Genomic DNA, 27300 nt, shown 5'->3' with positions numbered 1-27300 from the left:
TTATTTTAACAAATTAATATGTTAGTGAAATAGTTGATTTCCCCCATTCGTTATTACTTAAAGACAGACATAAAAGCCGATCAATTAGCCCAAGATAATTGGTCTGTATTCATTCCACCATATTGAGTGAACACTGAGGGCTGAGGATTGGACCAGCTGGTAAGGCAATGGAGACTAAGCATGCGTCTATCATTCTGGGACTGTGAACCTGGGTGGACACCATGAATGAGATTAGAGCCTTCCAGTACAGAGAGAAGCAGCATGGAAGAGACCCCACCTAGTGTTTGGGGGAAAGGACTAGAGAAAGCTTGCTGGAGGAGGGGATATCTAAGCTAAGACCTGGAGGACAGATAAACGCTAGCCAGACAAAGGGCAGGGGGTGGAAGGGCACCGGGGCCAAGGGACAAATTGTGCCGTGACCACCTAAGCTGGTACGCTCTGGGAACTACCAAGGAACTCAATGTGAGGGCCCGGGGAGAGAGGCCAGGGCGTGAGGAGCTCGTGAGCCAGCTGAACAGCTGGGGCCTCATTCTGGAGGCAGCCGGGACTTCTGGAACAATCCAAGTCAAAACCTGAGGTGATCAGATAAGCATTTTAGAAGGATCACCGTGCCTGCAGGATAGAGAGTGAAAGGAGTGTGAAAGGCTAGAGAAAGGGAGTTCAGAGGGATGTGAAGAGGGGCTTGGGGTGGGGGCTGAACCAAGGGAGGGGTAATGGGGGTCTTGACCTGTTGGTAATTTGACACCTGATAGAAATGTAGACACAGTGCAGCCTGATTGTGAATGAGTGTCTGTCTCTGTTCAAACTGGCATCCAGACTGCCATATTGCCAGGGGGACCCCAGGATGTAGGGCAGGGTTGGGGGGACACTGATGGAGCCGAATCCCACCCCCACTTACAAATGAGGCGAGGGAAACTCAGAGTTCCGCAGTGGCCCAAAGAGAGCGTGAGGCACGGAGCCAGGACCGAACTTGGGTCTCCTGACGCCCACCGCACGTGCTTTCCTGGTCGTTGGGCAGGTGCTCACCGTAGAGCAGGAGCGGCACGCCCTACGCTGCACGTCACGACTGTGTCAACGCACTGACGAAAGGCAGTGATGTTTTTAAAAAGTAAATAATCAAATTTGCCAGGAACAAATTATGCCAAACTAACTTTTTTTCCTCCCCCTCACGGGACAAAAGGCTTAGTGGTTAAAGAAAACACAATAGACTTAACACCTTTTGACATAGATAAACATTTGCTACGGTTCCTTGGGCCACACTCAAGGGAAATGTACATCAAAGACCCGTGCGGTTGCTAGGGGGAAAATCAGCAGAATCCAGCCATTGTCACTGTTGGCAACACATGCTCTTACTCTCATCGGGTTCCTCTAGGGGCCATCCTGAACCAATCTCCTTCTCAGATTCGTAGCAAGAGGATGGACAGCTCAAGGAACGTGGCGATGGGAATCAGAGCGAACCGCAGTGGAAGGGAGAACAGGAAGCAGAGGATGAACGTAGGTGAAGAAGCAGGTCCCACAAGAGGATCAAAGCGAGTGGGCTGGGCGGCAGGGGCAGAAGGAGCATTTAGTGTGCAAGTGTCGTGTGAGTGTGGCCGCTGTAGGACTAGGGCCAGCCTGCAAAGGCCGAAAGGATGAGGAATGCCGGGCTGCTGTGCTCTGTCCTTCTGGTTCCTGGGGAAGGAGGGCATGTGTGCGCGCACACACACACACACACTAGCACACACTAGCACACACTAGCACACACGCATGCCCGCATCCATATTCAGGTGGGTAGCTCCATTCTTCCATGTGTCTGTACTCACAACACTCACACTGCCATCCCCTAGCCAGTGAACTGGATGGAGTTCGCCCCTCGGCTGGCTTCTGACTTAAGGCGTGTGCGTTTCTGTCCCACTCTTGGAGAGGCATTCGGGTGAAATCTGGAAGGGGCTCCTCGGTACTCCCTTCTGGCAGCTCCCCAAGAGTCTCCCCGGCTCTTGACAAACCTTCTGGTGTGATGGTTCAACTGTGCACCCGCAAGGATGACGTAGGGAATGTGCCATCACTGAGTGAGATGGAGTGTGCAAGGAACACCGAGTGTGCAAAGCTGCCTGGCCAGAAAACTTGTTACACCTTGGAGAAAAATGAACTGCCGGAGCCTAACATTCTCCTTGCACGTAACTGCCCCCACGAGGCATAGATACTTCTTTGGTTAATAGCCAAGCACTCACTTCCCAGTGAAGATTAACGTGTCCAGTTATCAGTGGAGAAGTTTTTCTCTCAATGGTGTTTTGTTTTGTTTTGTTTTTTAGCATAAGTCTGCTGCAAGCAGGGCAGTGTTCCAGGGTCTCTGCAGGGTATGGGGGTGAGCAAGGAGCCATTTCCAGCCTCAAAGAGAATCATCCAGAAAGAGGATGTGGTCGCCCGGGGGCCGCTCAGGCAGATGCGGAGACCCCAACCCAGGGAAGATGCTCGAGAAACATTTGTTGAGTGAATGAGGAAAGAATGGTTTATTTCTGTTTATTTTTGGCTCTGGGGGTCAGGGAAGGCACCAGGGAGAGGGTAACACTTGATCTGCGATGATAGGGTTTCAGAGGTAAAAGCAGGCTGAAAGGCAATGCCACATCACCCCGCATATCTCATTCGAAGTAAAAGGAGACCCACAGGGAACTCTAGATTTGTTTTCCGGTGAGGTGAAGGCGAGAACTTGCTCTAAAATGTTGGCAAACAGCCCACAAGAGAAAAAGGAAGCACTGAGACAATTTAGCTCAGAAGGGCCTGGAGCCCAGCATGTCTTGGGAGCCTATTACTTCTAGAGACCGATCTTAACGCTTCCACATGCATTCCTCACAACGGGGCTGGGAGGTGGGGGCTGCCACTTCATTTTGTGAGTGAAGCTCGGGGAATCTGGGAGATTTGCCCGAGGTCACACAGCTTAGAGGTGGCAGAGCTGTGATTGGCAGCTTGGCTGGATGGCTCCAGAGCCCTTGACCTTCCCGCTGCACCTCACACCTCTCGGGAGAGGAGATAGGAGGAAGTAGCCTGGATGAATCTCTTCAGGTGTGAGAGACCCATGAAAAAGCAAGTTTTCTCACTAAAAAAGGAAAACTGAGGGAGTAGCTTTGCACAACGGCAAGAGGGCGATAGGTCACTTCCTTCTTGTGAAAGCGGGTAAGTGAAGAATTGAGTCAACATCGGGTCCGTGTTTCGAGGCCAGTCATCCTTCATTGTAGTTTGGCTTCCCCCCTGGGTGGCTGCAGAAAGTTCGTGTCTTTCCTCAGATCGCTTCTCTGCGTTATGTCCAGATTTCCCTCTAGCTCTGCACAGTCACCCAGGGCTTAACCGCGGGTCACTGCTCATCAGCCTGGAACCGCTGCCACTGCCCAGGCTCCGTGCTCGCTGAAGCACGGTGGGAGCCACCACGGTGGCCAGTGTGCACGGCCAGGGGCAGAGGCCAGCCCTGCTGCTTACTCGCACTGTGACTTTGGGCGTATCATCCAAAGTCTGTGCCCCGTCACCTCCTCTACTAAATGAGAGTATCGGACCCGTGTCATAGGGCCCTTATGCAGATTAAATTAGTTAATACACATTACACATGTAGAATGAGGGTTGGCAAACTATGCCGCATGGGCCAAATGCACCTACGACCTGTTTTTTTTTTTTTTCTTAAGATTTTATTTATTTGACAGAGAGAGAGAGAGAGAGGGAGAGAGTGAGCACAAGCAGGGGGAGAGGCAGAGGCAGAGGGAGAAGCAGCCTCTCCACAGAGCAGGGAGCCCCATGCGGGGCTTGGTCCCAGGATCCTGGGGTCGTGACCTGAGCTGAAGGCAGATGCTTAACCTAACTGAGCCACCCAGGCGCCCCTACCACCTGTTTTTGTAGATAAAATGTTCTTGGCACGCAGCTGTACTCACCCATTTACACAGTCCCTAGGAGGCTGTGGTGAAATGAGGCAGGACTGGGTAGTAGTGACAGAAACTGTACAGCCCACAATCCCTCAAGTTTTGGCGATCTGGCCTTTTGCCAGAAAACGGTAGCCAACCTCTGACACAGAATGGCGCCCGGCACATAGTGAGCGCTCGTTACGTGGTAGCTTAAACACACAAAATCATCAGGCCTAGGAATTGAGCAAAAACTTTGGTCCAGGCCCTGGGATGACACAAGGCAAGTACAATCTGAAAGGAAAACCCTAAAGCAGAGCTCTCCGTCCGCAGCACTCCCTGAGGGCGACGGTCACCCCTTTCCCGTGGGTCCCCCACCGCCACGTGGGCACCAGTCTCGCTCTCCTGGCCTGGAGTTCTTCTGACCGCGTTTCCTCTTCCCTGTCTCCCCGCCTCTATTCCTCTTTCTGACCCCAGGATGATTCACGGTGAGAGCGCCCAATCCCTTCAAGAAAAACCTCCTCCATACCGTACGACCTGACCCTTCTCGCACGAGCCCAGACAAGGCAGTCACAATAGTCGTCCAGGCCTTCTCAGCCTCTGCACTACGAACATTCTTCTGGGCAGGATAATTCTTTGTCGTGGGGGGCTGTCCTGTGCATTGTTGGGTATTTGGCCGCACCTCTGGCCTCGATCCACTAGACGCCAGTAGCACCTGCCAGCGAGGACTCCAAAATGTCTCTAGACTTGCCAAATGTCCCCTGAGGGGTTGAATCACTCCTGTTGAGAATACCGATTTAAAGTTTGAAATACCATCACAAATGGGACAACAACATTCCTGTCCAGGACATCTAAATTCATATTTAGAGAAAGAGTGTTCTCTGCATGGCCGCAGACCTGTTGAAGATGCATCTAGTTGGTATCACTGGCTCACTAAACAGAACGCTTAGCATCTCAGCCGGGAGCACCGGGATTTGGATGGCTATAGCTGGGCCTATGTTTTCACAGAAACACTGGGTCTTGTCCTGCCTCATGTCCGTGTAGCTAAAAAGGCTGATTAGGTGCTCCATCCTACAACATGCGGAGGGTCTCCCCGTGAACACATTTCTGGTTCCTCCCCCAAAATCTAGAAAGTGCTTATGAACCCCACACCTACCCCACCCCTTGTCCCAGGCCAGTTTTCCAGCTTTATTGGTTTGTACATCTGACTCGACCTCAAGTGACAGGAAGAAATGGCTGGCAGCTTTAAAATAACAGTTTATTCACCAATTCACTTATTCTTTCGACCTGTCCTTAAGATTCCTTTGTGGGCTGCTCCTGGGATTAGAGACAAGCATGACGCAGCCCACGAATCAACGAGTTGACAGCCCAGGGGCCCGCAGATGTGTAAGCAGCCAATTACAGTGGAGCAACTTAAGTGCTGGGACACCAGGCCCTGGTGCTGTGGACACCGAGGGAGCACAAAAGGCCTCAATTTGGGGGCACGAGTGACTGTCACGCCGCCTGAAGGGCTGATTCTTGAAAGACAAAGGAGCAAACAAGGACAGTGCGTGCATGTTTCTGTGCATGGGTGGGATACATCTTGGGGATGAGGATGGCTTTCCACTGCAGGCCACAGAGGTCCAAAAAGCAGGTGCGAGTGTGTGGCACAGTTAGAATCAGGTGGCAGCCGCCTAGCATTGGAGGAGCCGTGTTGGGAGACTTCTCACTGGGTCTCTGGTGCTTCAGCTAGTCTGTGGGCAGAGGTGCTGATGGCAATGGTTTCAGACTATCATTTCAAGGATGTTTATGTAGCAAATCGTTTCATAAGCTAGAGATAGTGTCTTCCGCTAGGGCAGAGAGCAGATTTGTTTGCTGTGCAGTAAGGTAAAGACAGTGTCTCCCTTGGGGGTAAGATTGGGCAGGTTTGCCAACTGCCCCTCTAGAAGCCTGGGGTTTCCTAAATGTGGAGTTGCTTGGCCGTGATGCTGAGCGGTGGGCATGTGCAGGTGTCACCTGGCCCTCATTGTGGCACCTTGTGGAACCGGGGCTTGGGAAACAGGTGCAAATGGCACTCTGCTACTGCTGTGAGTAATAAACTGTCCTTGTCCTGGACTCAGCAGTCTTGTGTCTTTGCAATGAAGCTGTGGCAGCCTAACCTGTTAGTTTGGGTGGAATTTTAGCTCCCCCCACCACAGACCTCAGATTCTTGACAGATGGCAGTGGGGAAAGCGAAGGCTGGAGAAGGGGGTGAGATCACGAGGGTCTTGAGGGATGCACTGTAGACCTTGGGATTAATCCTAAAGCCTTGAGGATCGACTAAAGACCTTTCTGCAAAGTTGTGTGCGGATGTGGTGTGCATTAGTGTGGAGAAGGGAGGCCAGTGAGGGGCACAGGTATGGAGCTGTGGGTCTGAACAAAGGCTGTGCCACAGCGGGCACAGCAAGGCCAAGTTTAAGAGAAACTTAATGCAATCCTTGATAAGACTATTTCTGCATGTTTTTGTGGTGTCTCTTTAGACCTTTCATGTTGTGGCGTTTCTGAAGCATAGAGACTGGAAATCTTCTAGAAGGTCTCTCAATTTGGGTTTGTCCAAGGGTTTCTCATGAGATTCAGGCTGTACATTTTGGCATGAATACTGCGGAAGTAATGTGTCCCCGACTGAGCATTTCATCAGGAGGCACTCGACGTCCCTGTTGGTGATAATTCTGACCACGTGGTTACGATAATGCCCGATAGCTTCCTCCATTTTAACATTACCATTTTTCCCTTTCATAAATCATACATAATCTGTGGGAAGACCCTTTGAGCCTGAATGTACAAAATGTGAATATTGATTGTATACTAGATAACAGTATTGTATTAATTGTTAAATTTCCTGACTTGGATAGTTGTATTGTGATTATGTAAGAAAATGTCCTTGTTTTCAGGAAACAGACATGTAAGTATTTAAGTACAAGAGAGCATGATGTCTGAAACTTTCTCTAAAAAGATAGCCCCAACTTAGGATGGTTCAACCTACAATTTTTCGATTTTAGGATGGCGGGAAAGTGATACATGTTCGGTAGAAACTATACTTGGAATTGTGAGTTTGGGTCTTTCCATTGGCTGGCGACACCTGCTGTGATCCTCTCTGGTGACACCGGGCGGGGCAGTAGCCCCAGCTCCCAGGCAGCCACCCCATCGAAAGGATAAACAACCGATACACATAACCCCTTTGTACCTAACCATTCTGCTTTTCACCTTCAGCACAGTCCTCAACAATTTACATGAGATATTCAACAGGCTTTGTGTTAGATTTCGCCCAATTGTAGGCTAGTATAAGTATGCTCAGGGTAAGCTGGGCTCTGGTGTTTGGTAGGTTAGCTGCATTTTCAAATTACATGATTTTCAACTTACCGTGGGTTTATTGGGACATAATCTCATCAGGGGCTGAGGAAGAACTGCAACAATAATGTGTGTAAATATGTATATATATATATATATAGAGAGAGAGAGAGAGAGAGAGAGAGAGTAATAAAGCAGGTGTGGCAAAATGTTAACAACTAGTGATTTTAGGGGAAGAGTATGTGGGAATTGGTTGTGCTATTCTTATAAATTTTCTGTACATTTAAAATTTTTCAGAATAAAAACCTTTTAAAAAAGACACGTAAAAGTAAAATCATTATTTCCCCGTGCCTAGCAGTGGGATCAAAGGAGAGGATGGGAAGAAGTAGATTGTGATTCTAGGCTTTGGTGCAGTGAGTGGAACCGTCAGTTGAGACAGAGAACCTTGAAGGAAACAAGAGAAGTTTTGGAAGGAGGACAATCAGAGAGGAAAAGATGGCAAGTTTGGTTATTCTTTTTTAATTGTTTGTCTGTCTGCCTCTGTCTCCAGCCATGTCTGGTTTCAGGAAGCCATGGGCATCCAGTAGGGGCATCCAGTAGGCTGGTCTGGAGCTCAGGAGGAAACTGGGCAGGGCAGAGGTGGTGGTGAAACCATTGGAGGGGATAGGCTCAGTGCAGGGGCGTATGTGTGAGAGAAAAGAGCCAAGGACAAAACCATGGGACAAGTGACATTAAGGGGCAGGGAGCTACAGATAGCAGAGAGGAGAGGTTTCAGAAACGGGGTTATGGGGGGCACTAGGGCCAAGGGCTGCAAGAAAAGGAGGACTCAAGAGGCTATTTGAATTCAGTGGGGCGTGGGCCTCAAGTCAGAGTCACAGAGCAGCGAGTCTGAATGGGAAGTGAAGATGCCACAAGCCAGCAGCTTCGACAATTCTTGGAAGATGCTTGGCAGCAAAGCAGAGGCGAAAGATCACAGTGAAAGTGAAAGGGGAGGTACTGGTTCTACTAGCAGACATCAAAAGTCCACAACTAAATACCCTGCGGGGATCGCATTCAGCTTCGATATCTGGCATTGTCCCTGACCCGCTGTCTAACCCCGAATGCAATCACGGTTGGTCACCCCCAGCCTCACACTTTTAACAAAGATGAGTGCTGGTGGGAGGTGGGGAGACGAGCAGCCTTCTGTCAGCTGAGGAGACAGCTGTACCAATGATTTAAAGCACCTGAGACATTTTCAGACCTCTCTTTGCCAAGGAAAGAGCCTGGCAGACAGGCAGCCTCTGCCCACGTCATTTGCTCTCCCACCAACTTCCTTCTAGTGCCAGGAAACATTGCCACACCACCTTGTATGGAATACGCCTCTTGTTAGCATTCCGATGTGAAGGTTCCCCTTTCCAGTCAGGAGCTCGTTACAGATAATAGCCTCGCTGACCCCTAGACCCGTGTTTCCAGGAAACCAGGCTGAGTCTACTGCATCTTGCCTTCACACGGGCTCTAGTCACAGACTTTTTTTTTCTTTTTCTTTTTTTTTTTTTTTTAAGATTTTATTTATTTGAGAAAGAGAGAGAAAGCACACATGATGGGCAGGGGCGGAGGGAGAAGGAGACTCCCAGCTGAGCAGGGAGCCCAAGGTAGGGCTCGATCCTAGGACCCTGCAATCAAGACCTGAGCCGAAGACAGACGCTTAACCACCCTACCAGGAGCCCCAGAGTCAGAGCCTCTTCTAAAACCCACACAGGAGAAACACGGTTGCTTGATTTCGGTCAACAACTATTTTACAGACCAGAGATGCAATTTAACCAGAGTCAAATATTTAAACTACAGTACAAAGCAAGGATATGAATGGATAAACAAATGCTGGTACGTCCATACAAGGGGACATGATTCAGTCATAAAAAGGAAGGAAGTATGGATACGTGCTACAACATGGATGAACGTGAAAGATGCCGGACACGAAAACCACATATTGACTCCACTGATATGAAAGGTACAGAGCAGTCAAATCCTTAGAGACAGAAAGTAGATGAGGGGTTACCAGGGACTGAGGGAAGGAGGGGAATGGGGACTGAGGACGGGGTTTCCCTCAGGCGTGGTGAAAATGTTCTGGAGCTAAAGGGGGATGATGGTTGCACACCACTGTGAACATACCAAATGTCACTAATGGTAAATTTATATTATATATATTTCACCACAAGAAAACATTAATTAATTAAAAATTAAAAAGCAATCTTACCCTGGCAAAGGAGAGTAAAAGCTCTAGCTTCGACGTCAAGGCCTTTGATCTGAAGAGGGCTTTTCATCAGCTCTTCTCAACTTTGGCTGCACATTAGAATCACCTGGGCAGCTTCTTAAGGCTTCCTGTGTGTGGACCCCACCCAAGACCAATTACACCAGATCTCAGGGGCTGGGGCCAGGGGCAGACGTAAAAGCCCTCAGAGATGCCAGAGTAGGTCCAGGGTTAAGAAATACGGCTCTAGACCAGTGGTTCTCAAAGTGTGATCCCCAGACAGGCAGCATCAGCATCACCTGGGAACTTGGTAGAAATGCAGATTCTGGGGCTCCACCGGAAACCTGCTGGATCAGAAGCTGCGGGGGCGGGGCTCGGCAATCTGTGGTGTTTTTTTTTTAAATAACATTTTTTATTATATTATGTTAATCACCAAACAGTACATCCCTAGTTTTTGGTGTAAAGTTCCATGATTCATTACTTGCGTATAACACCCAGTGCACCATGCAATATGTGTTTTAACAAGCAACACGTTTGACAACTGCTCTGGGGTTAGACTCAAGAAGAAATTACAGAGAGCTTTCCTCAACCAGTGAGTGTTTACTGAGCATCTGCCATGATTTTGGTTCTATGACAGGTGTGCCAATATGGAGACCTACCTCAGCTCTCCTTAAACGGTTCTAGGAAAAGAAATTATATATTAAAATGAGACAAGTCTTTTTATGGACAAATTGTATTACATTGTAGGTCTATACAACATTTTGTTTATCTGTTCGTGTGTTGATGAATGGACTTGGGGTATTTCCACCCTTTGGCAATTGTGAATAACGCTGCTATGAACATTGGTGTCCAAGTATCTGAGTCCCTGGTTTCAGTTTTTTTGAGTATATACCTAGGAATAGAATTGCTGATCATATGGTAATTCTAAGTTTCTAAGGAGCCACCACACTTTTCCATATCGGCTGCACCATCTTACATTCCCACTAGCAACATACGTTTGGGGTGATGGAAACAGATCTGGAAATGGGTAGTGGTGATGGCTGCACTGCAGCGTGAATGTACTTAATGGCATGAATTCACTAACAAATTGTTAAAATGGTAAACTTTATGTTATGTATATTTTGCCACAATAAAATTTTTTTTTAAATGAGCCATAAAAACAGATTGAGAAAAGGAAGTTATGTTCCTAATAGTCAACATTGAATAAACACCTCAAACATCATAATTACGTCTTTAGAATTACACATATAATAGTACATTGTCTGCAGCCTTGTCTATTCAGAGGCGCCTGAGCGTGGAGAAAGAATATTTTCAACATTCTTTTTAAGGAGGATGGAGCAGGACATCCGGCTTGACTACGGACTTCACATTTTTACACCACGATTCGTTTGTGAATAAGTCAAGGAAGACCAAAGGGAAGAATGTGGGCTGCGCGCGGACCAGGGACTGGCGCCTGCCTGGGTTTCATTATTGGGCTGAGGCTCTTCCCACTGTAGCAACTTGTTTAACTTACTGGTTTGTCACTATTGTTGCTCAAGAACCGTTTGTTGGACGTTGAGTTTGCCAAGCTCTGGGATAGGAGTCAGGGACGCAAGAGGGAGAGAGGCAAGCTGAAAGCCGAGTGCGGTGGTTCTCAGCCTCCAGGAGCGGTAGCATCGCCTGTGGGCTTGATGACAGCCCCTGTGCACCGTCCCGGGGTGCCTGATTCAGGAGGCGTGGAGTGGGGCCAAGAATCTGCATTTCTAATGAGTTCTTAGGTGACAATGATGGTGCTGGTGATGACAATGATGATAATGCTTGCCCCGGGACTACACTTTGGGAACCACTGGGGTAGAAAGATATAGAATATTATTTTGATAAGTGTAGGTGTTGCTGGGAAAAGAGAAATGCCGAGGGCCCTACAGGAGCACAGAGGAGGGGGAAACACTTTGTCCTGCGTTAGGGGGTGAGATGGGCAGGGGGAGCTATCTGCCCTTGTACCTCCCCTCTCCCTCAAAACCACAGCATTACTGGGGTGGGGGTGTCTCTAGATATGGCACGTGAAGGAGAAGGGCTTCCGAGGCCTAGCAGAGAGCTGAGGTGGTGGCCAGTCTTTCAGCTCACCTCTTCTCCGCACCCCCACCCCACGGCTAATCTGGAAATGATGCCCAAGCACGGCTTTAGCCCAGTGTCAGCCCCTCCTCTCAGTCTGGCCCAAACACGAACTGAAATAACGAAGAGGACAGTTTGACATAAAGTACAGATGAAAGCAACTTTAGAAAACATTCCCGTTTGTATTAACCTGTAACACAAAACCCAAGGAAGCAGAACGCACCTCCTTCAGCAATCCCACTTTAAGCTTGGTAAATGACAAGTAACCCTGACTCTAGCCCTCGCCCACGGCCCTGTCTCTGACTCGTTTGTAACATTAACAAAGGAAAATGCCAGTTTGATTCTTTGGCCTCCACTTGTTTATAATAAAGTCATAAGACCTCATCCATCAATCATTAACCCCCACCCCTGCTAGCCTCCTTTCCTTCTGGGCCGGATCCTGGTCTTTACGGCCATGCCTCTCCACCTGCCCGGCAGGAAAACAGGCAGACTTGGCGGAATGTGGTCTTTTGCAGGGTGGGGGCCAGAATCCAGCCAGGTGGACTCTGTGGGAACTCCACATACCAAGAGGCTGAACTCACCCGGCTTCTATGAGAAGCTGTATGTCTTTTAATCAACTTCAGAAGTAAACTGCAGGAGCTACGAAGTACATACTAAACATATATTTTTTTAAAGATTTTATTTATTTATTTGACAGAGATAGAGACAGCCAGCGAGAGAGGGAACACAAGCAGGGGGAGTGGGAGAGGAAGAAGCAGGCTCATAGCGGAGGAGCCTGATGTGGGGCTCGATCCCAGAACGCCGGGATCACGCCCTGAGCCGAAGGCAGACGCTCAACCGCTGTGCCACCCAGGCGCCCCACTAAACATATTTTTTAAACATGGCTTCCACATCCCAACAACATCCTGAGGATGTGTGGTTTCAAGATGGGCTTAGAGCGGGCCCGAAGGCTCAGTCCCATTCCTTAAGTCTCAATTTTAATGGCACCGCCTCTGGGAAGCCTTCCTGTAGCCCCTGGTCCACAGTGATTCCTCTACGTTTTCCCCATCCTTGTCCTTGCTTATTTCCTTCATAGCACTGATTACAGACTGGAATTATTTTATTTATGTATTGGTTTGCTTCTTTGCAATGTATTATCTGTCTCGTCCACTGGAATGTAAGCTCCATGAGGACAGAGACCAGATCTGTTGTGCTCGCAGCACATCTTCAGCACCTAATACAGTGCCTGGCACTTGGTAGGCCCATTTGTTGAAGAAATGAACAAATTCACTTCCAAACTAAGCAGCATTCCGAGGGAGAGTATTTAGTCAACATTTGAATATGCATTTTTAATGACCAATGTAATCCATTTCATTAAATGTGTATTCAAATTTGGTACACAATCAGTGATCACTTCCATTTAAATATACCCGTCGGGATGTGGTCCATTTTTATTATATAGTCAGATCCCCTTAGAAAACAAACTTTGGGGGACTGAGCAAAAGGTTTTATTGGACTGAAACTTTGGCTATTGATTGAAAAAAAGGTGTGTCAACACCCAGAATATGTAAGCCTTGCCATGAGAGCTTTATCCGCTGGGGTAGGTTTTGATCTGACCCCGTGTTTTGGTAGCCACTCCAAAGAGACATGCCCTGGAGCCCAGGCAGCTGCCTGCACAGACATTCCCACAGACATGGGCAGGAGGCTACCTCGGAGAATGTGACCACCAAGAAACGTCAGGGGCAGCAGTAGATCTGACGGACCGGCTTGGAAAGGCCCAAAAAGACAAACCTCAAAATAGGATAAGAACGAATGCGCTTTTTTGTGTGTGTCCAGACTTATCAGATAGAGTCCAAGTTACAAACAATATTTTTATTGAAATATGTATTATTCTTGAGCACATGGGATGTACAGTCAGTGAGAAAGAGTGACCAGTGAGAAACTAGCAGTTATTACGTAGTTCTTGTCTTCTAAGGAGCTCTCTGTGCTTTGATTATTACAATGTATGTACCAGCTGTATAAGAAATTACTCAACCCATTAAGTTTTTTACTTACCCCATACCATGTCCGCAAACAGGCTATAAAATAATAAAATGATCCTTCATTTACTTGCATAAATGATTATTTGCCTGAGGCAGTAATAAGTCTATCTACATATGTACACAGTAAACACACAAATACTGGGGAGAGACGAAAGCGGGGTGCGCAGATAGAGAGAAACCTAGCAGCTATACTAACCAGTCACAATACATGACCTTGTCTGGACCCGGATTCCAATAAACCGTTCAATGAGTTTATGAGGCAACTGGGGAAACCACAACACTCACTGGATATTTGATGACATTAAGAAATTACTGCCAACAGGTTTTAGATGTGAAAATAGTATTGTGGTTATTTTTAAAGACTTCTTATCTTTGGATCAGCATCCATAGATTTTCTTCAGAGTAGTCCAGTGGAGGAGGGTAGACAAAATTAATCGTGGGTAGATAGATGGGTACATAGGGCCACTATACGATACTCTTTAATTTTTAATTTACTTTTATTAATTTTTTTGGAGAGAGGGGAGGAGGCAGAAGGAGAGGGAGAAAGAGAATCTTAAGTAGGTTGCATGCTGAGCCCATGTGGGGCTTGATCTTACCAACCTGAGATCATGACCTGAGCTGAAATCAAGGGTCAGATGCTTAACCGTCTGAGCCTTCCAGATGTTCTACTTTTGTACCTACTTTGAAATTTTCTGTAATTAAATTTTAAAACAAGACACAAAATGTATTGGGGCGCCTGGGTGGCTCAGTTGGTTAAGCATCTGCCTTCAGCTCAGGTCATGATCTCAGGGTCCTGGGATTAAGCCCCACGTCAGGCTCCCAGCTCAGCGGGGAGACGGCCTCTCCCTCTGCCCCTCCCCACTGTTCGTGCGCGCTCCGTGAAATAAATAAATAAAACTTTTAAAAAACCCCACAAGATGTATTAAGAAAGTAGTGAAGTATGAGTTCGTTAGAAATAATGACATTGACTTTCTTAGGCTCACTGGTGCACTTGGGTTGCGCACATCGCGGAATGCGGAAAACCAGATGGCTTGTCTCGCCACAACCGATCGCCTATGATGAGTTCGCAGTCCTGCTCAGTTCCCGGATTTCCGACGGGGCTTTTACTCCGTGGGCTTCATTTCCAGGCAGGCTTCAGTGTCTGCTTGATCCATACGATGAACATTTATCCAGTGCCTCCTTCAGCCTGGAGTTATTTTCTACCTCTGCTGGCTGGAGTTTCCCCAGCCCGCTGTCTTCTCGGGGCCACCCTCCATCCATAGGCTCCTCTTTCTCCCAGATCCAACCCTCCCTCTCTCCTCCCCTTCCCTTCTGTATGGAAGTGCGCTCAAGTCTATCCATTAAGAACAAAACCCTTCGCGTTACCCTCACCTTCCTAATGCCAGGTGCGCCCGTGTACACACTCTTCTCTCATCCCTTATGGCTAGATTTCTGAAACGAGCCTAAGAAACCCTTCCACTCAATTTCTTAAGTGTTTTGTCAGGGCCACAATGTCAGACATGCGGGAGGGATGGGACAAAAAGCTCGAGTCTCCAAAAGGACTCTGAACTCTGCAGAGTTCTAGTCTGGTGGTTCAGGTGCTGGTCTGGAGACAGCAGCCGTACTCGAGACCTCAACACGCACTCCCATCACTGCACCACAGTGCGAACCCCGGCAGGCTGGCTACGGAGGCCAGGGCTGGGAGAAAGCACTGGAGTAGCTTTGGCAGGACTTGAGCTGGACTTTGAAGCGTGGACAAGATTTGGAAGGGTGAAGGGGAAAGAGGGTGGCATTTTAAGCACCTTTTTAGCATAAGAACGTTTGTGAAGCTCGAGTTCATGGCTTGTTCTGAGGATGGGGAAGCCGGCCTGACCACGGGGGCTGACTGGGAAGGGTATGAGGCCACGGAAGGCCTTGACAGGCTGAGGTGTTGCAGGCCATGAGAGCCGGCCACGGCTCTGCTCGGCCTTGTTGGGTGGGGCAGGCGGGCTTGGGAGGAAGGGAGGGGCGGGGTGGGGCTGCGCCGCAGGAGCAAGGCTACGTCTGGTTAAACTCGGTCACTAGAAAGGAGCCTGGGGGTGGACAGCACAGGCTGAGGCGGGGACGCTGCAGGAAGCCTGTGCAGTGTGACACGAGGAGGGCCCGTCCTGGGGTGGTAGAGGTGGTGGTGGTACAGACATGTAGGACTCCACGACCGACTGAGGACAAAGGATGGACCGAGCCAGCCCGGCTCTGAGATTCCGAGCCTTGGAAGAGCGGGGCCAGTGGTTCTCTGATGAGGCATCGCACCATCAAATTGAGAGCTAGGCTGTAGCGGGTCAACTAACTGCAACATGTGGACCTTACTTGAATCCTGAAGCTTACAAATAAGCCATTAAAAATTGATGAGATTGTTGGAAAACTGAATTCTGACGAGATTTGATAACCTTAAGGAACTAAGTAACTGTTGAAGTGTGGTCACGGTATTGTGGTTTTAAGAGTCCTCGTGTTTTAGAGGCACATTCTGAAGTATGTACAGGCGAAAACTATTTGGGTTTGTTTCAGGCTTACCCAGGGGTAGGGGAGAGGGTGCGATACAGATGAGGCTGATTTGTTTCTGCCAACGGTTAGTTGTCGAAGCTGGGGGACACGGGGGTTCATTTTGCTCTTCTCTCTGCTGTTGTATGTACTTGAAATTTTCCAAGACAAAACTTCTGGCCCTTGGGTAATGCAGATCTTGTACCCTGGGCCTCATAATTCCCAGTCGGAGGTCACAAGAGGCATTTTGAGCTGTGCCATGTTAATCTGTCACAATTCAAAACAGAAATTTGGCCCACTTCTGTTTTGCCTAAAGCAGAAAAACAGGAGCTGGAAAGAAATAATGCTTTGACTTTGTTTGGAAAAACACACTGGGAGATACACATGATCTCCTTTATCAGGATCACGTGAGGAGTCCAATTAACTGAAAAGGCAAAGCCAAAACTGAGAAAAGTCGCGTTTGTACCGTCGTAGCTGGAAATAAAGGCCTCTTTCGGCAGAGTCCGTCCCGAGTGAGGTTTCCCGGCACAGGGCGCTCGGCATGGGTGCGAAAGTTGAGAACAAGCTGAAAAGCCACAGTCTGGGCTGTGGCTGCCTACGAAAGGCCAGCGTTACTTCGGCAACAAGTCACACATCCCCCAGGCAGAGGCTAGGCATGGGGGGCTGCGAGGGGTTTACTGACAACACCCCGATACTGGTTCCCTGGTGCCCACCCACGTGGCACCGCACACCCCTCTCACTCACAAGCCACGAAGATGGGAAGCTGCTCTGACAAGGTCCCCAGCCGTGCAAGAAGGGGACACTGGCCATCCCATGCTGGTGGGGGGTCCTATGAACTGCTGTGAAGCCCCATACTTGGCAGGCCATCTCCTAGGCCCCAGGGCAGCAACCAGATTTCTTTCTCACTGAGTAGTCCCAAACAGAACACATCCTCATGCAGGAAGCTAGGAAGATAAATTTTGAACCTGTGCAAGTGACCTAATTTTTTTTTTTTGATGCGAAAAAAATAATATGAGGTGGTAGGGAATTCATAGAGGGGCATGCTTCCCTGGAGAGGAGCAAGTACAAAATCAGCATCAGAATGCAGCTCCGCCAACGGGTAAGGGCCCGCTCTGTGCCAGGCATCATGGGAGAGGCAGGGCTGAACGTGACATTGCCTTCATGGAGAGCACAGGAGAGGGAGGGAACAGGCATGCCCCAAATCTCCTGGATAAATATGAAAACAGAAGGTCTTGGCGGTTCTGTGACCCAGGCAAGGTAACTCTGTTACTAAGCCAAGGTCTCACTAGAGCAAATCATTCAGTCTCAATTCTTCATCTATAAAATGACGGTTTTTGCCTTGCTGATCCTATAGGGTTGTAAGGACCAAACTACTACAAATAATAATAATAAAGCAGGAGGAATTGGAAAGGCTTTTTAGGCCCTGCTGCCCCTAAGGGGCTGTGGCTGGTGCTCAAAGATGAGCGGCCCCTGGGGACGGCAGCTAACACTGTGGCAGGTTCCCCAGGCAGGTGGCTCGCCAGCCCCGGGGGGCAGCAGCACCCTGAGCTCTCAGTCCCACAGCCGCTTCCCACCAGGCACCGTGTCACATGCCTGGGTGCTGGCTGCTTTGGCATGAGCAGCTCTCTCCAGCTCGTTCAAACTTGCCTGATACAGACGGTGGAGGCACTTAGTCCTAGTAATCTCCATCCATCTCGGAGCTGACAGCCAGAACGGAACTTCCAGAACACGGTGTTCAACCCTCTCATTTGTGTGGAGGGTAAAGGAGACTCAGGCAGGGAATGTGACTTGCTCAAGGTCACTCACTGAGGTGGTGGCTGGCGCTGAAATCTTGTTTTCTGGATTCCTGTGGTCCAACATAGCTGCCCCTCTTTCCGAAGAAGGTTTTGCTAACACCGGCTCTGTTGCCTTTTATGTCCCTAGCCTTTCCTGCCCCCAAATACCTAATTCAGTGTCAGTTCCAATAAAGAGTATTTAGGACACAATGAAAAAGAAAAACTCCTGATAACCTTTTCCCAAGCTCTCTGTTCTGTGGGGTCTTTTATTCTTTGGGAAACTGTTTACCAAATGCCTATTATGTGTGTGCCCCTAATCACAACATGAGTTCACAGTGATATTCAAAATGAGATGTTCCTGTCCCCAAAGAGCTCTTGGTTTAGTTAGCACTAGAATACTCTCTTCATGAAACCTTTTGGAACCTCTGTTCTGGGAAAAGAAAGTCCTTCCTAGTTCCCTTTAGTCATGTGTCCAAGAAGAAATCATCTCATTGCTTTGCCTCTTCACTCACTGAGTTTTTTCATTCCTGCCTGGCTGGCAGCTTCTGCCACCCTGGTTGTGGGTCCAAATGTCATTGTGAGTAGAGAAGGCTTGCCCTGTAGCTGTGCCTCTTCCTGACGGGAGGGTTTGCATACCTCATGATTGTTCCATCTCTGCTTCCTACTGTCCCTAAAGAATTTGGTTTTGTCCGTGGTTGAGTAATAGTCTTACTTTGGTGTCCACCAGCCTTCCTTTCCCTCTGCCATCTTGGTGTAGTTGAGTTGCTTTGAGTCCAGGGCTCTGAGGTCTTGAAAATTAAAATACAGCTCAGTAAAAACTCTGACTGACATGCACAAGTGAGAAAACTGATGTCTCATGAAAGGTTGGACAGGAAATTTCGAAATCCCTTCAAGCTCTAACATTTCCAAAAAGGTATACCCAAATGTCGACAGTCTCGCAAAATTAGTAGGGTTCTCTCGTGTATGTCCAGACCCCGGATCAACTCCTCATAGCATTTTAAATGCACCTGGGCACCAACTTTTTTCTCTGACTCTCCTTACTCTCAGATGAAGTTCCCTAGTTAGAGAACAAGGGGTAGGGAGCCGGGATTCTGTGAGGCCAGTGTACACACGTCCACTCTTGTGAAATAGTGCTGCTGTCTATGGATGGGTTCCCGGAAGAAGTGGAGTTCCTTTCCCCTCTGCTCCAGTTACTGTCATTCCTGGTGCTGAAATACTGATGAATGGACCCCAGATGGCAAAGCTTGGGTCCCAACTCGGAGAGAGCCCACAGGGCACGGTGGTTCTACCCTAACGAGCCATGACATGCCAATTATTTGCCTTTCTGGAGAAACCTCCACTTGAAAATCCATTTAATTACCACGGGAGATAATCTTTTAAACACAGCTTTACATTCTTTAAAGATTTTTTTTTTCCTGTGGAAGAACGTTTATCTGAACATGGGATTGTATTGTTTATTGCCATTTCCAGAGGAAGGACAATTACCCGGTAGTTAGCAAGAAGCCTGAGCCCTGGAGGATTTATTTTTTTTAAGTCTCTTCCTGCTCACTGGTAGTTTGGCACTAGTTTGTCGTATTGTCACACTCTCCCAGCATAAACTTTGCACTTAGCTCGGTGATTCCAGGCATATAATTACTTGATATTTTTCAAGCATCTCTATCAGATTGGGTTTTATATTTGCTCTAGATGTGTGGGTCTCAACAGCCAATGTCCTCAAGGGCTTCCTATTAGGAAGATCATACCTGCAAACCCACCAGCCCCAAAGACCTAGCTGGAGCTGTGGTCAGTCCGACACCAATTTTTCCAGCCTGAAGCATCCCAGAGGATGCAAGTTTGGGCAGGCAGGGGCCCTGTTGTTATGTTCAACCCGGTGGCCTCAAGACCCAGAGTTATTCCTGCTCTTAATAGGTGCTCCATAAACAGATGCAAAATTGCTGAAAATCAATAGGTCTTCATACGGAGAGGATGCGTATTGTGTCAAAATATGAACAATGTAAAATTCACACGGAGCTTGGTGCGCCCTCGTCCTTGGCATGGGGCTGCTCTAGTCCTTTCCCCACATCACTTTAAGAGCAAGTGAGCAGTAGGCTGAGATCTCTGGGCCTTGAAGAATAACCCTCTGGGGATGAAGAGGAGAAAAGGAGTAATCGTACTGAACACAGAATTAGAAAGTGAGTTAAAAACGTTTGTGGAAAGCTGACTAAACTTTAGGCTTGATCTCCCCTTCCAGGTCCCGATGGGGAGAAGAGTTGGTCCAAGAAGTACCCGTCATGTGGGGGTGTGCTGCAGTCCCCAATAGACCTGCACAGTGACATCCTCCAGTATGACGCCAGCCTTGTGCCCCTGGGGTTCCAAGGCTACAATGTTTCTGCCAACGAGCAGTTTATCCTGACCAATGATGGCCACTCAGGTGAGAGAGATACCTCTAAGATCTGCAAGGGGATCTCTGAGCACCCCTCAGCTCCTTGGCCTGCTCTTGTCCATCTGGCAGGGAGGGGGCTCCACTGAAGTACCCAGGAGAAGGGGCGGGGGCTGGGGGGGGGGGAGCCCAGGGATGCCTGGACCACTCATTCAGGGGATCTTGGAGGCAGGTCTGCCAGGGCAGCACCTCTCAGAAGAAGCACATCTCTTGGGAGGGGGGAGGGAAGAGGCCTGAGCCCGTCAGCCCCTTAGCTCAAATACTCCAGGAGCCACGCAGTTCATTGTGGGGTCACCCAGGCTTTGGAGTCAGAAAAATCTGGATTTGAATCCTGGCTTGACTACTGAGGAGTCACGAGACTCTGGGTAAGAATATTAACCTCCTTGAGCTTTTGTCTGGAAAATGGACATACTGATGTGCACTGTGAAGACTACAGATTATGTATGTTGGGATCTGGAATCCAGTAGATGCTTCATGAATAGTAGCTTTATTGTTATTGTTATATTATTCTACAGCGTGCCAGATGCTTCAGTAATGGTTCTATCGTCATAGCTGGGTATGTAATACACAGAGATGTGAACAAGACATCCACCTGTTGGTCCAGTATTTGTGCTCCTGCCGTCCTTTCCCCAGGGCAACCAAGAAGGTGCTGGTGCTGCTAGATTTGCTTTAGGGAAATGGGGACTTTCTCAGGAGAAGAGCCCGGGTTTCTGACCCTCAGGCTGTGTCTCTCCACTCGCTGTATCCACCTGCCTCCTGTCTGGGCCCAGGCAAGTGTTGCCTCCCTAACTGCTCTCAGGCGGTTCTCAGCAGACCAGGGCTCTGAAGGCTCTACTTCCCACAGTGAGGCTGAACCTGATCCCGGACATGCACCTCCAGGGCCTCCGGTCCCGCTACACTGCCACACAGCTGCACCTGCACTGGGGGAACCAGAATGACCCGCATGGCTCTGAGCACACTGTCGGTGGGAAGCACTTTGCCGCGGAGGTGAGTGGGGCCGTCAGGCTGGCAGAAGCTGCCTGGCGGTGGGTGGTCTGGCACCCCTCCACCTGGCACCCCTCCACCTGGCTGGTGGACAGGTAAGATCAGAGCACAAGAAAGGGCTGCCTTCAGGCTCCCCACACCCACCCCTGGCATTAGCAGCAGCACAGGAAGGTAGAGCCACTCCAGCCACCCTGCAGCTCATCTGAGGTGTCCTGGTCCCCTTCCTCTCCTGAACATGCAGAGTTTGCTCTCCATCATTTACTGAATGATGTTGCTCAGAAGGCAATGCTCCCAGGGGGCCACAGAGTGATGCACGTACCCCTTTTCTAGACACCGCCCTTCTGCTTGCACAGATCAAGATCCCACCAGCTTGTCTGGCCAACATAGGTCATCCCCGGTACATAATAACATCTTGACTCTGGCATCTGTGTACTGCAATACCACGGAGCCAACTATGGCCAAGGGCCCAAACCTGTTAGAAGTGTGAGGTACTGCAGTCAATGGAAAAACAGTGGATGACCCTGCTTATAAGGGTTTGATCAGTGTTATAGAGCTTAGAGATCTCAAGATTTCATCAATCAGAGCAGCTTCTTACCCCAGACTTGAGTTACGATCTTAGGATCTGAGAATGTGCTTCAGGAAGCCCATTCTATATAATATTTTGTGTGTATCCCACTGCTGAATCATACTGGGCTAATTGCTTCCCCAAACTTCTCAGTCTTTCTTCACATGCCATGCTGTTTGCATAGGCCTTTGCCATCCCATCTTTCCTTTCCCTGGGTATAGGTGGTGCTTGGAACCTTGGGACCCAGGGCTACTCTTCTACTTGGCCACAAGCTGAGGGATGACTGGCATTACAATACACAGGACATCATGGCAGTGAGAGACTCAATGAAGATAGTTTGGGATGTCAGCACAGCCCTGTGTTATGTTGCTCTGAGGCACTAACCCAAAAGGCCAAAAGAAAACAGGAGGAACGGAGTATTGTGCCTGCCGCCCCCCCCCCCCAGTGTGCAGAGGGGACACGGGGGTGCTTGAGTTGCTCCATTTCAGAGCTCCCATGGGATAGAACTTGGAAGTGTGGGGGCGCCTGGGTGGCACAGCGGTTAAGCGTCTGCCTTCGGCTCAGGGCGTGATCCCGGCATTCTGGGATCGAGCCCCACATCAGGCTCCTCCGCTATGAGCCTGCTTCTTCCTCTCCCACTCCCCCTGCTTGTGTTCCCTCTCTCGCTGGCTGTCTCTATCTCTGTCAAATAAATAAATAAAATCTTTAAAAAAAAAAAAAAAGAATGTGACATTTTGGGGCGCCTGAGTGGCTCAGTCGTTAGGCGTCTGCCTTCGGCTCAGGGCGTGATCCCGGTGTTATGGGATCGAGCCCCACATCAGGCTCCTCTGCTATGAGCCTGCTTCTTCCTCTCCCACTCCCCCTGTTTGTGTTCCCTCTCTCGCTGGCTGTCTCTATCTCTGTCAAATAAATAAATGAAATCTTAAAAAAAAAAAAAGAACTTGGAAGTGTGGTTCTGAACGTTTACAAGGCAATAAATACAAGGAGATAAATGCTACTTTCAGCCAGGTACATAATGACGTGACCATTCTCTGTTCTCAGTTGCTAAACTGCTTAATGTCTCAGGCTAATTACAGGTCGAGTTACAAGTGTGGCGGGGCTATAATTCTGGCCCAATAGGATGGCACTCTTGGAGGTGCACGTACTTCAAACCAGGCCCATCTCTGAACTTCCAGGACTGCAATTTCTCTCAGGCTAATTGCAATGTGGAGGCTTCTACTTACCCATGGGGAATAAAGAAGGAGTTAGGGTGTAGGCTGGGAGAGTTGGGCATTTACAAATATTTCTAGTTATTATATTTTCTGCTCTTAAGCCACATGGTCACCAAGGTCCTGGTGAAGATGGACCATACGTGTCTATAATAGAGAAAATACATGAGGGTGACCCAAAAGTGGCAGATTCTCTATGGAGGGTCCTTGAAAGTGTAGCAGTTCTTCTGGACTGAGTCCTGTAAAGAAGACCCTCTTAATCTCAGCAGGGAATTCTGTTCTGTCTGTTTTAGTCTTCATCTCCTCTTGATTTAATCTGAACACAGTAAGAAAAGTGGTGAGACAGACCACGAGCACACAGGGCAGCTATAACAAGAAATAAGGATCTAGGACCTTCAGGGGCTTAGCCATATAGACATCTCCATTTCTCAAAGCTGGGCCAGGCTAACACGGTGTGGGGAACGTGACAGGCTCTATCCTTCATGGGGAAAGGTAGTGAGGTAGGCACCCCTAAGAGATCTTTCACAGAGGACTTAACTTAAAAGAAGAAATAATTTTGTATAGTTTTTAAAAATTAGAAAAAGTCACTTAAAATGTGAGGAACATTGAGCTCTATTCAATAAAATATGCTTGAATTCTATTTACAACCACGTAAGACAGAAAAAGAGATGAAGAGAAAGAACAGAGAGAGAAAATCTCAATATGTTATAGTCCCAAGAGGCAAAGAATCAACAAAAATGTCTGTCATATATATAGACCTATCTATTAACACAGTTTCCTGGAGGACAGGTGACACCACCTTTTGGATTAAAAATTAGGTTAAACATTGTCAGAATTTGTCATAACAATGTCTTAATGCTTAGACTTTTTAAATCCAAGATTTCTCAGGAAGTTCTCTTTTCCTTAGTTTAATAATGACAAGTAATTCTTGCTTTGAAAAAAATGAGCTTAGAATTTTATCTTGTAAAGGTAAGAATCTACATTCAGGGAGTACCATTCTTGTTTTCTGCTATCTTAAAACAGGGCCGATTCAATCTATAGAAAAGCCATGCTGTGATTTTTTTTCCACCTGAGGGATAAATAGTGTTCTACTCTGGATACAGTTACAATCAAGTTACCACTGGAGGTTTCCTGCCTCAGCTCCTACTACTTCCAGACCAGAGGCAGAGTGGCCAGGCTGAGGCTAGACAAGCTATATGAGACCATTTTCTCCTAGGCTCCAGAATAAGTAGAAAAAAATCAGAGGGGGCGCCTGGGTGGCTCAGTCAGTTAAACATCTGCCTCTTGATTTCGGCTCAGGTCATGGCCTCAGGATCATGATCTCAGGGTAGTGAGATTGAGTCCTGCATCTGGCTCCATCCATGTTGGGCATGGAGTCTGCTTAAGATTCTCTCTTTCCCTCTCCCATCCATCTCCCGCTCTAAAAAGAAGGAAGGAAGGAAGGAAGGAAGGAAGGAAGGAAGGAAGGAAGGAAGGAAGGAAGGAAGGAAGGAAGGGAGGAAGAGGGAGGAAAGGAGAGGGAGGGAGGGGGAGGGAGGGGGGAGGAAGGGAGGGAGGAAGGAAGGAAGAAAAGAAGCAAGAAATCAGAAGAGAGAAGTCCTCCAAAGCACCCATGCTTTTTTATTTTTTATTTTTTATTTTTATTTAACAGAGAGAGAGAGACAGCCAGTGAGGGAACACAAGCAGGGGGAGTGGGAGAGGAAGAAGCACCTCCCAGCGGAGGAGCCAGATGTGGGGCTCGATCCCAGAACTCCAGGATCACGCCCTGAGCTGAAGGCAGACGCTTAACTACTGAGCCACCCAGGCGCCCCAGCACCCATGCTTTTTTGTGGCTAGTGTAAAAACCCCTTCCTCCCTCCCTCCCTTCCTCCCTTCTTCCCTCCCTCCCTCCCTTATCTATTGTATACCTCGTACTTTCCACGTACCATATCAGACACGAATATAATGAGTGAATAAGATGGACAGTCTGCCCTGGTAGAGTTTTTGGTCTGGAGGACTGAGGGAAAAGGGAAAACTGGGGAGCCCATGAAGGAAAGGGTCTGAGAGGCCTAATCTACCTGGGGCAGGGGTAGAGGGGTTCTGTCCTCCCTGTTGGATTTGAGTCTCCTGCAAAAGCCAAGGGTTCCCATGAGTCGTCCATCCCCTGTGAGCAGCTTTTCTTTCACTGCAGTTGCATATCGTCCACTATAATTCGGACCTGTACCCCAATGCCAGCAGCGCCAGTAACAAGTCAGAGGGCCTCGCCGTCCTAGCTGTTCTCATAGAGGTAAGAGATGTTTAAAGGGATTTTACATGAAATTTGAAGCCAGGATATCAGACTCGACATCTGGTCCATGAATACCTGTCTGTTGGATGTTGTATGGCTCACTCTCGTTTTGGCTGTTCTTGCCTCTAGGGATGGAGGTATTCCTCCACAGGGGACCTTCTCTTTTGGCCTGGAAGCAGCTCTTAGCTGGATAGCAGAATGGGCATGTCCTTTGGAACACTGGAAAAAATGAGCCCGAGTTCCTAGCCCTGTTGCATAAAGCTCAGTAGAGCCCGGCTGGATAGGACCTGTGTATAGGGGGTTCAGGAGCGGGCATCACTCAGTGCTGTCTCATCAGGTGCCTGAATCCCTTACACAACTCCTGATACCCAAGCTCCACTCTTCCCTGAATCCCAGAAAATGGGGATGTTTCCTGATTTGCTTGCATGTTTTTCCCTAATAAAACAACATGTACCCCATTTCTCAACATGCTTACTTGCCTGACTTGGCTTGTGTGAACTCAAGCTCCCTTAAGTTCTGGTTAGAGAACATGCCAGTTGTGGCTTTAAGGCTCACAGCCTGATAATCAGGAGCACAAGCTATATTCCTTGCCCTGGGACAGGCAAGCCCCAGTGCCTTGCATCCTGAGATGCAAGAGGACAGGACCATCACCCCAAATCCCTAACAGCCCAGGGATCCCTCATAATTGTCCTAGTAAAGTACGTCCTCCAGGAAGGATCTTGGTAATGGTGACTCTATACCCCTAGCTGAGCCCTTCCATGAGCAATGGTCAGACCAGGCTCAGCTGACGGAATTCTGTCCCAGTTCAACCTGCCCTGTCTCTGTTGCAGATGGGCTCCTTCAATCCATCTTATGACAAGATCTTCAGGCACCTTCAAGATGTAAGATACAAAGGTAGGGGTCCTTGGATGCATATTCGCCCTCTGTTGGAGAAGGAGGTAGTCACTCCCATGTGACCTGAAGGAAAATGAATGCGGGGGGCAGGTTCATATTCTAGGCTCAGTCCTAGGCCCAGCAGCCCTCTGCCACGGGGAGAAAGGCTGACACCATTTCCCCACCATGTGTCCCCAGGCCAAGCAGTGCTCATTCCGGGTTTCAGCATCGAAGAGCTGCTTCCTGAGAGGCCTGATGAGTACTACCGCTACAAAGGGTCCCTGACCACACCTCCTTGTCACCCCACAGTGCTCTGGACGGTTTTCCGGAACCCTGTGCAAATTTCCCAGGAGCAGGTAACTGTGCCCTTCTGAGTCAGAGACCACGTGGCACCTCGGTCCCTGCTGTCACCCAGCTCATAATCAACAATTTGGTTTCCTCACTTAGAGTTTCACTGACGGCTATGCCAAACCTCTCCAAATATCACAAGTGCCTGGAAGCATGGCAGAAATTACAGGCTGAGCTTCAGAAGTGGAGCTATTGAGTCAAGCTAGGAAAATGAACCCCTCCCACGGTTCCTTACAAACGAGTTGTTAAGCTGCATTTCCTAATATATCCCTCAGTGGCTGTTTCCTCTGTGGCAGGAGAGAGCACGGTTCCTTTACAGGGCAGAATAAAGACAGAGCCAGTTAGATGGTTTAACAAACCAGAGGGCTGGGATTACAGCAGTGAGTAAGCGAGGGTCTCTGCCCTCAAGAAGCTCACAGTCTAGTGCAAAACTGGGGGCACAGAACTCTCAGCAATCATCTCTGACCCTCTCATTTTACAGGTGATGAAAGTGAAAGGTAGACAGATGAGGGAGCTTGTGGGATCGCCCGCTGATTGGCCACAAAGCTAAGCCCCAAAGTCAGACCAGAGTTGCTGGTCGCTGCCCATCCCTCTGCTTCCCAGAAATTCATCAAGAAGAAAACTGGCTGTCCAGGAGACCCGGCCAGGGCAGTACCACACATGGGCTTCTGGCCCACCCTGCCCCCGGCCCCTCTTCCCAAGTCCAAGAAGGCCCTCCCTGTCGCTCTTCTTCTTACTCTGAGCTACTGATCTGAGTGATGTAGATAAATGGCAGCAGGTAGGCGGACGAGGATAAAGATGTGATGAATCAAGAGATGAAATGTGTGGGGAAGCAGTAATACCCTAAGCTAGAAACTGCCT

General features: G+C 48.7%; 1 protein-coding gene across 6 annotated transcripts in view; it reads left to right on the top strand.

Moving 5' to 3' along the window:
- Positions 1-27300, top strand: part of CA12 (carbonic anhydrase 12) — a 54493-nt gene that overhangs the window by 12461 nt on the left and 14732 nt on the right. For all 6 annotated transcript variants that reach the window (XM_057303620.1, XM_057303622.1, XM_057303619.1 and 3 more), the window contains exons 3-7: positions 20007-20186; positions 21040-21182; positions 25123-25218; positions 26049-26112; positions 26290-26447. In XM_057303620.1, coding sequence (XP_057159603.1) covers positions 20007-20186; positions 21040-21182; positions 25123-25218; positions 26049-26112; positions 26290-26447 — 641 coding nt within the window. The remainder of the gene's footprint in view (positions 1-20006; positions 20187-21039; positions 21183-25122; positions 25219-26048; positions 26113-26289; positions 26448-27300) is intronic.

The sequence above is a fragment of the Ursus arctos genome, unplaced genomic scaffold (assembly GCF_023065955.2).
Source record: "Ursus arctos isolate Adak ecotype North America unplaced genomic scaffold, UrsArc2.0 scaffold_28, whole genome shotgun sequence".
Classification (NCBI taxonomy): Eukaryota; Metazoa; Chordata; class Mammalia; order Carnivora; family Ursidae; genus Ursus; species Ursus arctos.
This window is presented reverse-complemented; position numbering and strand designations above follow the sequence as displayed.